The 18,946-nt window shown below is 33.4% G+C and overlaps 1 protein-coding gene across 3 annotated transcripts in view; it reads left to right on the top strand.

The window, feature by feature from the left end:
- The window catches only part of LOC111617974 (kinase suppressor of Ras 1-like), a 100,545-nt gene that overhangs the window by 9,850 nt on the left and 71,749 nt on the right, over positions 1–18,946 (top strand). For all 3 annotated transcript variants that reach the window (XM_023359384.1, XM_023359382.1, XM_023359383.1), the window contains exon 2: positions 13,704–13,844. In XM_023359384.1, coding sequence (XP_023215152.1) covers positions 13,704–13,844 — 141 coding nt within the window. The remainder of the gene's footprint in view (positions 1–13,703; positions 13,845–18,946) is intronic.

Below are 18,946 nucleotides of genomic sequence, written 5' to 3' on the forward strand. Positions count from 1 at the left end.
GCATTGGAAAGATAAGGTGGAAGAAGACTTGAATCAGAGGGGACTTAAGAGAGAAGAAGCCCTTGATAGGGAGAAATGGAAAAAACATAGTAGAAAAGGAAATGCCAATCCCATATAAACATGGGAAAAGGCAAAGATAAAGACTCTAGAAGTCAGGATTAGGGAACATTTCTCTCTATAACAAACATTATAGTATTAACTAAATTTTAATTAAATTGTTCGGATGCTTTCAATAGAGTGGCCCAAATGGCTAAGTAGAGAAAAGATGAATTGATTGTGTCATTGTTTAACATGTACTGTTGTCTATATCAAGGTCAAATCAGAGTTTGTACAAAGATGTAGCATATGATACTATCTACAGAATGTTTAGATCCATCAGATAATTTCTAATGAAATATATGTTTTTGGCAGCACTTATCAGCCATTCTCGGGTAAATACCAACTACAGATCATTAACCATATTAAATGTTGCCATATAGAATCCATTGTGTATACAAGGCATTCTATGTGGTAATGTTCAAAAATGTATTACTGGATTACTTCAGTTGTTTACTTGCAAGATATAGTATGTGTTCATCCAAAGTGGTTGTACGATACCAATTTGGATAACTGTGGTTTGTTTTGTTTAAGATCATTCTAAAGCTTAATTATTAATGCCAATGAGACTCGACTGAAGAAAATTTGAATTTGTGCGCTTTTATGAAATTATGAAGGAGATCAATACACTCCATCACACCAAAACACATCATTTATTTACAGAGCAAACTGAACATTGATCACTTTCTGAAAGACTACCCTCAATTTCTAGTCTCCATTTGGAGTTAATAACATTTTGACTAACCTGTTAACGTTATGGATCATTTATCAGTTCTCATATCAATTCATATATTCTCAGGACATCATATTTGTCCTGCAAAACAACTTATAAATTTACAAATTATTGAATTTTGAATTTGTTTCTTGTTTTCTTAAATTTATTTATTCATTTTTTGCCTTTCATAACATTTACTGTTTGTTTTAATAATTAGTTAAAAAAAAAATGGATTGAGATGTATTTTATGATCAGTGGCTACTTTCTGATGGAAAATCAGAAGCATAAGAACTGGCATAAGATAACTGAATAATAAAATTGCTCTATACAGTAAAAACTGGTATATTTATTAATATGTAATGTCATTTTACTGGGGTTATTCAAAATTTCATTACTGCCAGATTTGGATTTTGTCCTGAAAATTTTTTAAATTAAAAAAATAAGTATTTTTTAAAAATGTCTTCATTGTATAAACATTTCCCTTAGTCCGAAACTATTAAATTATGGATAATGGGTGCTGGAGAAGGTGAGCTGAAATTGCCATGTACAAAATGATGAAAGGCATGTTGTTAACTGCAGGATTGCAATTCTCTCAAAAAGTGTCTTGCAAGCATGAATTGATTGTAGGATCCATTTTATCAGTCAGGTGTATGATCTCTGGATACTTTGAATGTTTTCAATAAGAAGAATATAACTCTTCCTTCCAAATTCAAAGATGTCACAGCTTAATTTCTGCCAACGGTAATTGGGTATTACTTGTGTGGAATTTGTGGCTTTCTCTGCTTTTCAAATCCAACTTGTATCAAGCATTACATTACCTGCTGGTTGATGTCTGAGATTATACCAGATCGGTAAAACAGTAGTTACTGATCAGTTAATTACGATATTAAAATTGGTAACGCATGGCTGGGAGGTCAAGGGGTTATGGAAAAGCGTCGCTTTCGTCATTGAGAAAATGTAAATCTAGATGTTCTCAGGTAGTAGATGACAACAATTACTCTGTATCGAGTAGGTATGATGAAATTGATGACCGAGTTTTGGTAAAGTTTGGATTTTCACATCATTATCCAGATATATGATACTTTCTGCTGGTAGAAACAAGTATTTTCAAACAGATCATTAATATATATAATAAAGAGCAGAAGACCCAAGACAGAGCTCTGGGGAATACCCCCTTGTTTGGTTTAAGAATCCAGAGATGGAATTTTCTACTTTGACATGATAATATCTTTTTGACAAATAAGACTGTAACCAATTTAAAGGAGTTCCTCTTAGACTGATGTTTTTCAATTTTTTTCTCTAAAATCTGGAAATCCAAACTGTCGAATGCTTTAGAAAGATCCACAAAAACCAAAAACACCAAATTTGATCTGTCTAATTGTTATGTGATTAACTGCTTAAGATTAATTAACTACATTAATGCATCCAGATCAAAAGCAGATTCATGCCTATTTTTATAAAATAAATGAATAGCAATTATTTACTAATAATGATACATGGGAAGCAAGTATTTTTGTCAGGATTAACAAAAAATTCAAATTTAAAGTTTTAGGAGATCCAAGAGAATTTTTAGGATTTAATTTTTGAAAAAGTCAACAGAGAAATAATTTTAACAGATGAGAGATATTTCTTGTGTATTAAAAGAATATATGAAAGGGAAATATAAATATATAGATACTCCATTTGATCAAAATATCAGATTAGATATATGACTTGAAGAAAACTCAGAAGAGAAAACTTGAAAATAAAATGCCCTGTAAAGCAGTAGTTGAAAGTTTAATGTATGCAGTCACAATGATACAACAAAATATTTCATTTGTAATTTCACAGTTGAATAGCTTTAATATGAATTATATAAGAAAGCACTCAATGACGCTTTAAAAGAATGTTCTGATATTTAAATGGAACTATGGGTGCAAACTGATATACAGTAGAAAGGGCAAAGGAATTATAGGTTATTGTGACTCTGATTAGTTCCAATGATGTCAAAACTAGATTATCAATTTTTGGCAAATTTTTTCAAAATTGAGGTGCTGGAATTAGCTGGCCAAGCAAATGCTAAATGCATTTGCTTGGCCAGCTAATTCCAGCACCTCAATTTTGCTATAGTAGCATTATTCAACACCCATGCCAAATATGTCACTCTCTTGCATGCCTATAAGGAAACACTTTGTCTAAGAAAACTGACTAAAGAACTCTGATATTGATACAGGATGTGCACTACAATGAACAACTAATGATATGGAATCCCGTTTCCTGTTCCAATACATGGATGAAATCTCGGGTCGATTTGGAGGTATTACTGGAAGCTTTGTCTTGATGCACCCATACATTTGTTTGGTCATTTCTGTCAAAGCAGGGATCTCTTCACAGTATAGAGGTTCCAGAACGTTAGTTTGGTAGTAAGTCAAATTAATTTTAACGTATTTTTTAAACTTTTTTGATGTTTAGTTTACCACAGTAATAACCCACAATGATCTTAAAGCCTGATGGAAAATTTTTGCAACATTCCTTGAACTGAATTTTTAAACTCTTTATCTCTTTGATTCTACAACAAAGAGTTAAACTAACTCTTTGATTCTACAACAAAGAGTTAAACCTGCTCTTGATAAATATTCCTTGAACCATTTTTGGTATGGTCTCCCATCTGATGGTCTGTAGTAAATTGCCTGCAGTTTGTTAGAATTGTTCATGTACACCCATGCTTCATCTAGAGCATGGTTGCACAGACTTATGAAGACTAGGGGCCACTCGGGCAAATCATGAACTGATGGCGGGCCGGCCGCCAGAAGTACAGGTAATTAAAGACAATAAAGAATTGATAATAATTTATTAAAATTCAAAAAGAATTTATTAATTTGAAGCGTGGCACTGCATAGTGCTTACAATCTTTTTTATATTTGGCTCAAATTTACTTGTAGCAACACGTAAAACTGCTTCCAAACTTTCATTTGCAAGGCGGTTTCGATTTTTTGTTTTATTATTATTTAGTATTGAAAAAGTTTGTTCACATATATAGGTAGAACCAAATAAGCTGGCACATTTCAGAGCGTTTATGCGCAACTTTTCGTACATATTTTTATCAATGCAGCGGTAAAAGTTCAGCAAGTCTCCTTCGTTGAATTTGTTGCGTAAATCTTGATCGTTTTGAATGTCGATAATTTCTAACTGCATTGACTCTGGCGCATTTTCAACTGAAATCGTGAAAGGATTGCTGAATATGTCCAACAGAGGTTTCACTTTTTTAAAATCCGAAAATCTGTCTTGAAAAGATTGAATCAAAATATCTAGCTTTTCTACATAACTGAAATTAATCGCAGTTTTGTTGAATTTTTCAGCCATTTTCTTATAATTCGGAAAATGATTGTAATTTCCAGAATTCAATTGTGATCTGAAAAGTGTCAGCTTGCATTGAAAGGATGATACATGAGCGTAGAGCTGGGATATCAGTTGATTTTTGCCTTGAAGCCGTGTGTTCAAGACATTCAAATGATTTGTAATGTCAACTAAAAAAGCCAAATCACACAACCAATCAGGATTTTTAAGTTCCGGGACATCCCTTTGCTTTTCCGCCAGAAATATTCCAATTTCTTCTATTAAATTTAGAAATCGTTCCAGTGTCAATCCACGGCTTAGCCACCTTACTTCTGTATAATACAGTAAATCTCCGTATTCGCTTTCGATGTCATCAAGGAATTGTTTGAATTGTCTGTGATTGAGTCCTCGTGATTTTATGAAATTTACAGTCGAAACTACCACTTTCATGACATTTTGAAATTCAATTTTTTTAGAACAGAGGGTTTCTTGGTGTATAATGCAGTGAAACTGCATGAGATCTTCAGCGTTTATGTTTTTTCCTTGCAGATGCTTTTTCAGCAAAGTAACTAGCCCGGAATTGACACCAATCATCGAAGGAGCACCGTCAGTCGCAACTCCCGATAATTTTGATAAGTCCAAATCAGTTTTTGAACACTCATCCAAAAGTACATTGAGTATATCAACTCCTTTGGTTTGACCTTTCAATGAACACATTCCGAATAACTCTTCTAAGACTTCAAAATCTTGAGTAACACCTCGTATGAATATGAGAAGTTGAGCTGTGGAACTAATATCAGTGGATTCGTCGAGTGCTAATGAAAAAAATTCAATGATCTTAGTTTTTTCAATTAATTGTTCCGCAATATTACCTGACAAAGACATAATTCGTCTTTGGATAGTCATACGATTCAGTTGAATTTTCTCAAACTTTTTTGCTGCTTCTGGACACATTTTCTTAGCGGCAATTTCTATGCATTCTTTTACAAAATCGCCATCATTGAAGGGGCGACTTCGCTTTGCTATCATTCGAGAAATTTCATAACTAACTTCTGTAGCTGTTTCTGAATCTTGAATGGGTTTTGTAAACATAGCTTGCTGACCAATAATCTCCCGTTTTAAAGACAACATTTTTTGCTTTCTTAATTCGCCTGTAAACTTGGTAAAAGAAGGATGCTGCGTTTCATAATGCCTTTTTACATTATATTCCTTTGCAATCGCAACAGAATTCTTGCAAATTAAACAAACGACTTTGTTATGCGACCATACAAAAAAGTATTTCTCAGTCCAAATTTCTTGAAACTGCCGATTTTCATCTTTAACCTTACGTTTTTTACTAGGTCCTGGCTTCTCCATGTTGCGTTCTAATCCTGGCTAGGATTAACACAGCACCTAAAAACAATTACAGTACCTACTTAAATTACCCATTCTTTTTTAAATTATCAAAAATAATTGATTAAATTCCTCAGAAATTTTAAGATTTTTATACAGATTTTATATCTGAAATAATGACGTAATTATTACAGTTAGAGAAATTCTGATAAAAATAGTAATTTCTTTGTTTTATTTTAATATTTGGCCAACATTAAAGCTAAATTTGATTAAAATTGATTAAATAGGTAGGGAAACACTTATTAATAACAGAGTTTTACTTACGATTTCACAACACAATTATACACGGCACTTGACGGGTTAACAGGAAATCTACGTTGAATGTGGATCAAAATATATGACACCGGCTAGTCGAGTTAAAATCTACACTAGAACTATTGCCTCCCCAAAACACTATTAAACTGCACTTATTCTCCTACGCTTCGTGTATCTACTCGTACCTACGCGAGCAATCGGGAATTCGGGACTATTGCTATCTCGCTTGCTCACACCGCGCTAGAAAATTCTTGATTTCTCTACTATTTTGAACTTTATATAAAGTTTTTAGATTTTTTTGGTTTTATTCTGGAATAGAATTAAATATTCTTCGAATGTACGAGAGTATTATTTTTGCTGTCGGCGGGCCACCAGTATTCGACCAGCGGGCCGCATGCGGCTCGCGGGCCGCGGTCTGTGCATCCATGATCTAGAGTGACTACACCCTGCCACTTGTTTACCGAAAAATACTTTTTGTACAGTTTTCGGCAGTTGGTCTTTCGTTCTTGGATATGACGAGATAGCAGCTTGTGAACTCGACTTTTATGGCATTTCTCCAGTTTCAAATTCTTGTGAATGATGGCATGAACTGTGGACTGGACTATTTCAACACTCTGGGCAATACTTTATTTGGTTTTTGGATTTGAACCGCTGATTAGTCGTTGCACTTTTGCTTCACCTCTGGTGTGCGGCTTGGGACGACTTTTTCTGGGCCAAATTGAAACACTTGACGACATCCAGGCTCTTGCGAATCATTTCTTTTGAAAACTGACTGTATCCCATATCATGAAACATTAAAACCACAATTTTTTGCACATTTTAATAAATTATTAAAATGTGCAAAAATCGTGGTTTTAATGTGGTTTGAGCTTGCGAATATTTTGTATCAGAAAGCACAGCTACATAACCTGCCCAAAAGTCTGAAATTTTAGATGGCATATTTGCGATAGATAAAACTTACTTATCAAAAGTAGAATATACAGCAGCACGTAGGCCAGTTGCTTTTATTCTACTTCCTACAATTGGAACTATGGATAATATGTAAATCGGCATTATGGAACACGATCAACCTTATTTCTAATTCAGATATTGAGATGGTCATTGTTGAGTGGAAGTAAACTATTTAATATTGTAGCTTTGAGAATTCTTATGATGATAAATTAATTTCTTGGAAGTACTCCATTACTAATATAAGAGCCATTGTCTGTGTGTGTGTGTGTGTGTGAATTCTTTACACCTCTTGCAATTTTTGTCCAATCCAGGTGAAATTTTAGTTATATTTGTCTTGGGTTTTGATGGAAAGTATAGGCTACTTATTTTGCAGAAATATTAGCTATAGAATAAATTTTTTATTGTTTTCAGATTGGTGATTGCACTTACATTGCAGTGACATCAGTGACCTCATTTAGTTCGTGCTCAACGAGGGAATTTCCCTTAACTTGCATTTTAAAATATTTTGGCAAATGGTGTATTTTAAACTTACTTCATTAAATTTAAAATTCAAACTTTAAATAAAAGAGTTCACAAGCACTTTTAAATAGCATAAAGCTATCATCATCAGGTGAAGAATTGAATACAACTGTTTTCTTTGGTAACAGGTTGTATTCAAACTTTAAAAGTGACAACTGCATTGTGTCACTTCTATAACAAATTAAAAAAAAAAAATCTTTCCATAGTGACCATGTGACGTTCTATTATCCAATCAGAAATAATGATCTAACAAACACGCTATTTAGAAAGTATTATTGCTACATACAATGTACAATACATACAATTCATCTTTATTTTATCAACACAGAATTAAAAAGACTTGATATTTTGTCAAAAAATGCCTATGGGAAAGCATAAGAGTAAAATTGGTCAGGTAAATTATGGATCTAAAAGAATAAGAACAACTGAGACCCTTAAAGGCCATGAAGTCCAACTTGAGCAACATCAAGTAAGAATGGCTTTGTTGAGGGCTGCAGAAACAGCATCACAACTAGAGGATTTGATCCCGGGATCTCGAAAATCGGGATCCCGGTATCCCGACCACTTTTCAGTCCCAAAATTTTCGGGATTAAGTTTTCCTAATCCCGAGATTTTTGGGATTGACATCATTTTAAAAAAGTTGCAAAATAGACTGCATGAAGCGAAACGTTCAGTGCCAGTGCTTTTAACAGAATTGCTTGCCTATCATTTTAATATAAAATACAAGAAATTTTATTCCAAGCAAGCAGCAGAAATTAACCTAGCGGGCTTGTGATGCTTGCTTGGAATAAAACTTCTTGTATTTTGAACTAAAATGATAGGCAAGCAGTTCTCACTGGGTTACTTGGTAATATACTTCATTTTTGTATTTTTGAATTTTCGCGGGCGCCAATCGATTTTCTGGCGCAGTCGAGAGCACTACTCAGTGCGTTTTACCTGTCAATGTGTCAGCCATCTTGTTTTGCCAGTGTGGTTAATATAGACCTGACGCTACTCGCTTTGGGGGGGTCGACCTTAGGTGAAAAGGTTATGACCCTCGCCTTGTCCGCGATCTGTCAGGATGATGCGAGAAAGTCTTTTTACGTTTCGGGGTAGTGGTTTGCTGAACGCTGAGAGACTCACACAGAGACCGAATTTACAAAATTAACGCGTTTATTTTTTGAAAAACATGCTTACAATGATCGAAACAATCGGGATTATAGCCTTTACTCCTACAATCCCGATCCGTGTCGACCGGACTGTTTTCTTCCATCCTCCCCGTGTCCTCGAAGCTTATAAGTATTTACTAACGATTCCTCCAACTTCCATCAACCTAAACGCGTTTTCTCTGCAGCTGCATATATGTGCAACAAATTGAGAAGCAGACTTGGTGATGAGACACTAGATGCGTTGTTATTTCTCAGATCATATTTTCGCAATTCAAATTAGAATGTTCCTATTAAATTAGTTTTCTTTATATTTAAGAAAAATGTGACTGATTAATATTATTTTTAAATACTTTTTCCTAAGAAACTTACTTTACTACCTACTTACTAGGTTGTTATATGAAAGTAGTCTATTTAGTCGATGTTAAGAGAGATTTTTGTGAATTTTCAACGTTTATTTGCATAGTTTGTTACATAAAAGTTTTTTCAATTTATGTGAGTTTAAAGAGATCTCAGTGATGCTTAAAAAAGAATAAATTTAACATGAAGACAGTGATTTTAAGTCTGGTTAGTCTGACTGTAAGTCTGATTAATTAGAGTGATTAAATTAACTAGGTGTATACCGTAAAATACGTTGATTTTTGTCTAAATTTTGATTTGTTGATTTCTGTAAGATTTTCTTATTTTTTTATTAAACCTCAATACCGAAATGATCCCGGGATTGAATAAGTATAATCCCGAAATCCCGGGATTAGAAATAAGGACCGGGATCGAATTCCCTAATCACAACATCAAGCTCGACTTGAAGCTCTTCTCAATTCTTCAATCTCTACTTTTTCATAAAAAAATACTCTGTCATGGTTGATGGGAGAATTTATAGTGTTAATAATAAAAAGCTATTTCTTAAATATAAAACCTAAGTGATTTGTTTAAGATTCAAATCTATTAGCATCTGTCGGATTAAAGCCGGACATGTAAAACTATTAATAGATGGTAAAAGTTGTAAGAATGACAATCTATTTTTAAACTAGTAAGAATGGATCATTTATTTATTAGTAGTTTGATGGATCATTCGATCTAGCTATTTGAGGTATTATTTCTTGACTTACATGAATCATAAAACTTACTCATACTGAACTGTAACTAAATGACACAGATTATTCTGTTCATGACTTTACCAGCTGTTGGTATTTTTATGCACTTTGTCTTTAGCAAAATAAATTTTTGGACTAGTTTTTCAAGGATTAATAGTTTGAATTTGTTTGTTTGCAACACCACACTGATGGCTTTAGAAAATCCAAACAAATAACCTCATTAAAATATGATTACTATAGACATTGTGCCCAAAGTAATATTTAAATTCATGCTCTTCAAAACTAGTGACAACAGCTTAGCATTTTTATTGCTAGATCAGCTGACTGACTATGTTAGGGCCTTAATCTGGTTATTGAAATTTTTTAAAATAACCAATTTAGAAAGCATTTTTTTCATTTCAGAATATTTCAACTATTCTGTTTTTCTCAGTGAATTGTGGAGATAAATTGTCTAATCAGATAAATGATAGAAAGTGCAGTATAAGTGATACTTTATACAGGTGATAAGAATGGAATGGAATTTGTTTTCCTTACACCATGTTTTTACTTTGTAGCAAGCCAATATATTTTTTAGAATGTGCATTTTGTGATTAAGATTTAAAAGTTTCGAAGATCGCTTAAGTTTGGCTGTCTTTGTATCCTCTTCCAACATCCTTGTGTAGACTTTCTAGTTGTGTGACAATGTTTCAGAACTTTCTCGTCATCTTGTGGCACAGACTTATGACCCTTAGAAAGTGTCTCTGTAATGTTTTTATTTGAATCTTATTTTTTGATGAAGCTGAACCTGCCATTTTATGTGCTTGCTGATAAATCCATTGCAACTTCTTGACAAGACTGCTTCTAATTTTAACTTGCTTAGTTATTAAAGTCTTGCTTATGTTGTCTTTTAAGTATTGTAGAAATTCTACTTTGCAATAATGTGAAGACAAACCTCTTCAGTTGCTTGAATTAACTTTGCCCTTATACTGTAAATCAGTGATTCTCAACCTTTCTTTTTGTCACGGTACACTTTTTTAATTTAAAAATTTGGTGGCACATATGATTACTTCGGTAAGTACTGCAGGACAATTGGTGACATCATAACAGTTGGTTATTTAGGTCACGTTTTCTAAATGCCTTGGTAACTATCGGCAGTTACTGGTAACACCAGTTACAATTTCCAAATATGTTGTAGGAAGGTAGAACTAATTGAACTACCTGTCTGACATTGCTTATATATGTTATTTGCAGTGGCAGCACACTTCAAAAATCTTGCGACACACTAAAGTGCCGTGGCACAGTGGTTGAAAATCACTGCTGTAAATACTTTACTTTTTCTTTGTTGCTAGCATATTACATATCTGTGCATAAATATGAGCTTGAGCAATTTTGTAGCTGTGTGGTATTGACATTCAAAATATGCCCATAGGATGAACTTTGTTGATCTTACACTGAGTAAGAAAGTAATTCTGATTTTACTACAGTTGTCCCTCTATAGTCCGACGTTTTTTAATCTGACATGCTCAGTAGTCCGATGCACCTCCCGTCAAAGTACCTGTCCCCGTTACGTGTCTGCTTGCACAGAAGCATGTCGCGATGTGAATCTCCCCATCCAATTCTTACTCGATGACACACATTTCGTGTGTTTTATGTGAGCAGTTCTGTTCGAACAGTTGGAGTAGAGAATATTGTAAGTTACTGCTAGCAAAACAATGCGAAATATGTAATTATTTTCGGTAATCCGGACACTTTTGGTAATCTGACACACCTTTGGTCCCATACCTGTCGGATTATCAAGGGACAACTGTACTTTACAAGCATATTTTCTGTCTTCAGCCTATAATAGAATTATTTCAAATGCTTGCATGAAAGTTTATGTACAAAATTTTTAAATAATTAAAAATTTTTTGCAATTGTATTACATTATATTATTATTATTGTAACTGTTTATACTGATAATTTAATCAATCTATGTACTGTGCATGCAGTTAAATTATAGAGAAAAAGAATGTTTCCTTACGTGTCAAAAGAGATTCCATAGTGACAGAATTTTTTAAAAAATGATAAAAGTACAGCCAAAAAATTGCCCAAATTAGGAATTTAAGCAATAAAATTAACTACTATTAAGGAGAACTCTTTTCGTATAGGCTGAGATCTATGACAAAGTCATTAACAACTAGAATTAAAGAACACTTTCTATTGGTTACTACCTTGTTAACAACATGAGAAAAGATATTACTATATATAAACATTTCAAGAATCCAATGTATTAAATAATCATCTAACCATCAGCCAAATTAATCAGGCAGAAATTATGCTATAAATGTTAATTAGAAATTATATAATTAGAACAATTAGAGAAAAATTAGAGATAGACCTTGGTGCCATCTTTTAATGAAAATGGTAATTATAATTTAATTTTTAAATTTAGAATAATCTGGAAGAAAAGAATCAGTCCAGAGCAGGAGTCAAATCTGTAACTTCTGTTTACCATGTGATGCACCAGTTATGCCACCTGAACCTATTTCAGATTATTCTAAATGTAAAAAATTAAGTTATACTTAATATTTTCATTAAGAGATGGTGCATAACATCTACCTCTAGTTGTTTTGATCATATAATATCTAATTAATATTTGTAGCATAATTTCTGCCCATTTAATTTGGCTGATGGTTGGATAATTAAAGATACAGTCGACCCCCCTATAAGATCATTGATTTTTCCGTTTTATCTGAATTACATGTTGTACGAGTCACTTAGATTTTACAAATATGTGAGCCATTCACAGCCTGGCACACGTATTTGTAAAATCTAAGTGACTCGTACAACATGTAATTCAGATAAAACAGAAAAATCAATGATCTTATAGGGGGGTCGACTGTACCACTGTTCGTTGGGATAAACTGGCATTAATAGAAGAGTGTAAAGAGGTACATAATGGCCTTGTATCTTAAAAGAAATATATATATACAGTATATAGTAGGGCTAAACAAGTATGTAAAGGCAATAAATACAAAGACACCACAGAAATAAGCAAATATTGAATGCCAGTCTTAAGCAAAATAAATTTTTCAAAAGTAATTTATTTTAGTTAGTTAATAACAATACGCCCTGTAATTTAATTGGTTACATAATACAATAAGCCCATACATAATTGGTTATACAGGGCTGTTCAAAATGATTGTATAGGTTTCATTATTTTTTACATGTTTTGTGTCACTGACAGTATTGATATTTGCATTGCTAGATAGGAAAACTCATAAAGGTTTTTTATTCTTTCTGCATTTGCGTAGTTATGTGTTTGTGAGGTAGCAAGTTTTACAAAATGGCTGTTAACAGTACTGAGAGAACTTTTTGTGACCTGGAGATTCATAAAACTTGGTCCTGTTTTTTCTTTCTATGGGGTACTCAACCAAATGGTTGCTGTAATTAGCTGGGCTATAAATTTTCTATAATTAAAGATTAGATATGCATTGCATATGGGATAAACTGGACTATTGTATAGACATATAATGCAATACAATCTTAAAAAATCTGTATATTAATTGAAAGAGGCTTTCAGTTTGTCTGACTTAGTTTGAGTAAATAGATGGGAAGCTAAAAATAGAGTTCACATATCAAATTAAAGCTCTTTACCCTGTAGATGATGCCACTGAAGAGGGATTTGAGAAAGGTGCAATGGTTTGAGCATTGTAAGTGGCAAATGTTCGATGTTAAGTCTATGGGACAAACATGTCAGAGTCCCAATCCCTGTTAACCTTAGCTTGAGCAATTTTTTTGTTTTGAGGTTTTATTATTGTAAATATTGAGGTCAGTAAATGCACATTTTAGTTACTTAGATATTGTTTTTATCACCCTTTCTCAACTTGATCTCACTAATTCCCCATCTCTTGAAAAGCCTGAGCAATGTCTGGCATATTCTGCTAGTTTTAAATTATTTCAAATGTTCTAAAATATTTTAAAGTTTATGTATAAAACTTTCATGCAAGCATTTGAAATCATTCTATTGTTTGCTATGATAAGTTCATTAATATTTTAAAATTATCTTATTTGAATAGTCTATTCTCTAAGCCTGTCTAAAAAAATGAAAATTTAATGTGTCTCTAGCAGAACCAAAAACATTTTTTTTTGTATGAATAAATCATTCTTGGTAACCCAAAGAAGCAATTATATATTATTATTCTTTCAATTGTGTAATTATGAATGTAATTTAGTATATGAATATATTTTTAATATTTGCAGAGCAAGCTTATCAAGTTGTTCAGTAGACAACTCATTGCTAAGTATAAATGTCCAAACAGAGAGGCTCTGAAGGAACTCGAACAGTATCCTCGACTTCGACTCTGGTTACAGGTGGTGGGGCTCAGCCTAAAGTGTATCGAGGTAAGTTTCCAATTTTAATTTCTGTTAAGATATATTTTCACATTGCTTTTCTTTTGATCACAAAGAACTCTTGAACTTTCATTTTGCAGTTCTAAGGGGTTATGTGGATAGTACCTCAAAGAAATATTAGATTGAATACACACTGATGCAGCAAAAATATTTATATGAAATATTATACAAAATTTTGTGTTGAAATGTTTTAGTATCTAACAAAATATTTGTATAAAGACATTTTTATCTGAGGGAAGTAGTTTCTTGCCGGATGTCATTATATGAGTTTAAATACACTTAAATCTGTCACATGTGCAGATGAAGATCCACGCTTGATGGGTAAACATTTTCTTGTGCATGCTTGATGTGTTTGTAGCTGACTAGATACTTTCCACGTATAACTTGCATTTGCACGTGCAGTTGGTATGAAGATAAATGCAGAAAGATTTGTTATTTTTTAATTGAAGAAAGACCTTCTTTATATGATTTTACAAAGAAAAATTGTTACAACAAAGATTTCAGTGACAAACTGTAAAATTGTATTAAAAAAAATGCATATTTTACCTTAATGTAATAAGCAATCTTTCTTCTAGTGTAATGCTCTGTTTTTGGTTAGTGTCATAATTTTGCTTTTTATTAATTTATCTTTAATAATAATGAGAATATAATCAAAAAAATCAAAGCTTAATTGAGTAAAATTATTGGGTGCATTCAAACATGCTTTTTGTATTGTTCCTGACACAGTTGCATCCAATGCCATATAAGAATTGCATACACTTTCATCATTTTGGTATTATGAAGTACAATGTTGAAATTGTAACAGCAGATTGTCACATATGTGTGAAAAAAGTATGTTTTGTTTGAGTGTGTGTACACCATCAAACAAAATTAATTTGAAGTTAAAATATTTTGTTTAACAATGTTTTGACTAAGGATTTCTCCCACACCGGGTCATATAAAACAAATATGCTTACTTCTTAACCAATATCCGGCATGAAAACTCCAAACAAAGATTGGCAAACGCTTTCGATGCCCCTCCTGGGCTCTTTGGGCTCTTCTTCAGGCCAAATTTACTGCACTGGATTTTTAAATCGAATGTTTTTAAATAAGAACGTGCTCAGTTACTAGAAGTTTGAATAAGGAAGGTAATCACGTGCCTTTCCAAATTATAATTTTTTTTATAAATTATATTCGTGGAGATATGTTGTGCGCATCCCATAATAATCTCTTGTATCTTATAGTCACGTGCTGTTTCTAAAAATAATTTTAACTGTTGGCGATACGATTTTAACTAATCACGTGCCGTTTCTAAAAATAATTTTACTAGTAGCGGTACGATGTGCGTATCTCCTAATAATCACGTGTATCGTATAATAAATTATGATTCATCATCCAATAGATACTGCCACTCTGTTGAAAGATTCATTTCTTCTTTAAGATTGATGCAGGTTAATTTGCGATCTGCTCTGTATATTTCCATCGCTTCCAAGGTTCTTAGATGTTCCTGATGACGAGTGGTGTGAATGATTCGTGCCTCATTAAAAATCGGGATTATGTCCGGGTTTGTTGCATATGTAGACAATGCTGTTGTATATTTGTTGTGGGTGATATCTGCTTTATGTTCCTTTATTCTAGTGGCTAACGGACGTTTAGTAGATCCTACGTAAATTAGTTGCCTCTGCCATCTGTCGTCTATTAAGGGAATGGTGTATATTTCCGGTAGTCTGTTCGGGTTATGGGCGTCTTTACCGTTCCTTAATAAATTATATATGGAAGGGTTTCTTCTGTATGTAATTCTAATTCCTTTTTTCTTTGCAATTGAATTATATATCATTTTCATTTGCGGGTTGTATGTTACCGGGATTCTTTCCATATGTTCCTTATCAACTGTTCCTGATGTCTTTTCTTCATCCGTTTTACTGTTTATGTGAAGGCGCTGATTACATAATTTGTGTATTATGTTGCCATAACCATGGTCTTTAGCGATTTGTCTAATATACGCTAATTCTTGTTGTAGAGCGTAGGTTGTGGAAGAGTGGGAATAGGCCCTTTCTACCAAAGTCTTGAATGCCGCTATTTTGTAAGAGTACGGGTCACAGGAATTTATGGGTATGTACGATGGTATAGTTGTTGGTTTTCTATAAACTTTTGTTTGTATTGCTCTTTCTTTAATTTCAATTTCTATATCTAAGTAGTGGATTTTTTCTTCACTATGCTGCTCCAATTCCAAATAAAGGCCATAAGGGTTGTCGTTCATGGCTGTTTTAAATTGTCTTAAGTCTGGTGGTGTTTTCCAGAGAATTATAATGTCATCTATATACCTACCATACATGATTATGTTTGGGAGAAAAGGTGGTAGGGTTTTGGTTTCTAATGCCCTTATTACCATTTCGCACAAGTCCCCAGATACTGGACTTCCCATCGGCACTCCTCTCTCTTGTGCATATGTGTTTCCTTTGAACTGGAAAACCGAACTATAACAAGCTAAATGGGCCAATTCCAGTATGTCTTGGTGCAGATTAGTATCATTTACTTTTTCTATGAGGAAATCTCTCAGTGCACAAAAACATGTAATCAGCGCCTTCACGTAAACAGTAAAACGGATGAAGAAAAGACATCAGGAACAGTTGATAAGGAACATATGGAAAGAATCCCGGTAACATACAACCCGCAAATGAAAATGATATATAATTCAATTGCAAAGAAAAAAGGAATTAGAATTACATACAGAAGAAACCCTTCCATATATAATTTATTAAGGAACGGAAAAGACGCCCATAACCCGAACAGACTACCGGGAATATACACCATTCCCTTAATAGACGACAGATGGCAGAGGCAACTAATTTACATAGGATCTACTAAACGTCCGTTAGCCACTAGAATAAAGGAACATAAAGCAGATATCACCCACAACAAATATACAACAGCATTGTCTACATATGCAACAAACCCGGACATAATCCCGATTTTTAATGAGGCACGAATCATTCACACCACTCGTCATCAGGAACATCTAAGAACCTTGGAAGCGATGGAAATATACAGAGCAGATCGCAAATTGACCTGCATCAATCTTAAAGAAGAAATGAATCTTTCAACAGCGTGGCAGTATCTATTGGATGATGAATCATAATTTATTATACGATACACGTGATTATTAGGAGATACGCACATCGTACCGCTACTAGTAAAATTATTTTTAGAAACGGCACGTGATTAGTTAAAATCGTATCGCCAACAGTTAAAATTATTTTTAGAAACAGCACGTGACTATAAGATACAAGAGATTATTATGGGATGCGCACAACATATCTCCACGAATATAATTTATAAAAAAAATTATAATTTGGAAAGGCACGTGATTACCTTCCTTATTCAAACTTCTAGTAACTGAGCACGTTCTTATTTAAAAACATTCGATTTAAAAATCCAGTGCAGTAAATTTGGCCTGAAGAAGAGCCCAAAGAGCCCAGGAGGGGCATCGAAAGCGTTTGCCAATCTTTGTTTGGAGTTTTCACGCCGGATATTGGTTAAGAAGTAAGCATAAATGTTTTGACTAATCAGTGTGCACTTCACTGTTTTACCTTTAGAAAATGTTTTGTATAAAGACTTTTTTGCTGCATCAGTGTGCATCCAGCCTTAGTAAAATTGTCAAGATAGTAGAACAGAAGACTTAGAAGTCATATTCTTTTCATTATATGCTTCCTGAATAATCTTTTATATGGGGTAAGGGTTAGATCAGTGACGAGCAACTTGCAACCTCTGGAGCTTTGACAACATGATTTTATTTTCTCATTTTCTGTCATGTATTATTATACAATTTTAATTAAGCTGATGATTGTAATGAAAAACATTCAAACTAAACTTAACCAATGAAAACATGAGAATAAATTATATATTATTTGTTCATGTATCATTAGCACATATTATTTTAGTACCAACTCCATACTCCATGCTCCATACTCCTGCTGAATAACAACATACTCCATAACTGGCAGTTATGGAGTATGTTGTTATTCAGCAGGCTTAAAGCCTACAGCTCTGTAAGGAAAAATGTGTGCAGACTGCCAGAAGCCTATGAAACTCCTTTGCTGCTCTCATCTAGAAAAGGTTGCTTATCACTGGTTTAGATTGTGTTTGGAGGCCAAATGTTTTATACTATTGTGATCAAAGGGTATCAGAAATGGTTCGTTTAAACTGCCCGTGTGCAAGAGGGCACTCTCATCATTTGGTACGACGTTCGTTGACATATAGCAGCAATCTGTACGTCGTTGTTTGTTTTCATTTGCAAATAAACACTTGTTTTGTGTGTAAAGAATTTTTACGCCAGCAATTTTTCAAAATGTCGAGTGTATTCGATCAAAACCTTGTGCATTAAATTTTGTTTTTGCAATGGAATTACTGCTACAAAAACATTGGAAAGATTGCAAAAGTCTGGTGACCCTAGTCTATCAAAAATAAGAGTTTTTGAGTGGTACAAGATGTTTCAGGAAGGCAGAGAACATGTCAAAGATGAACCATGCTCTAGTAGACCATCCATTTCTACTGATGAAGAACATATTCAGAGATTTGGTCCTTAATGATTGTCATTTAACAATTAGAAATATTATGAACATGTTCCAGTATTATTTGAGTTTGTCACATATTGCTTCTTGAGTTGTCCTGAAAACATTGAATTTTTACCAAAAATATGTTCAAGTGGCTGGGGAAATGCTTTCTCCAGGTGAATCAGTCGTTCTTAAAATGTATCATTACAGGTGATGAAACATGGATCTACGCTTTTGACACTGAGACAACTCAGCAGTCAGCTAAATAGCACTCGAAAGGCAAAGCAAAACCAAAAAGACCACATCAAAGTCATTCAAAAATCATGGTTGTGTTGACTGTTTTCTTTGATTGTCATGGTATTGTGCATCATGAATTTTTTTCGACTGGCTGAACTGGTGACAAAAAATATTATTTGAGCATTTTGTATTGTTTGTATGAAACATTTTGTAGAAAACGACCAAATTTATGGCAAGAAAGCTCGTGGATTTTGCTCGTTAATAATATACCCACTCACAATGCTCTTGTTGTTGGTGAATTTTTGGCCAAAAATTAGTTCTGCA

Source organism: Centruroides sculpturatus, unplaced genomic scaffold (genome assembly GCF_000671375.1).
Source record: "Centruroides sculpturatus isolate CEXI.00-Female unplaced genomic scaffold, Cexi_2.0 scaffold218, whole genome shotgun sequence".
NCBI lineage: Eukaryota > Metazoa > Arthropoda > Arachnida > Scorpiones > Buthidae > Centruroides > Centruroides sculpturatus.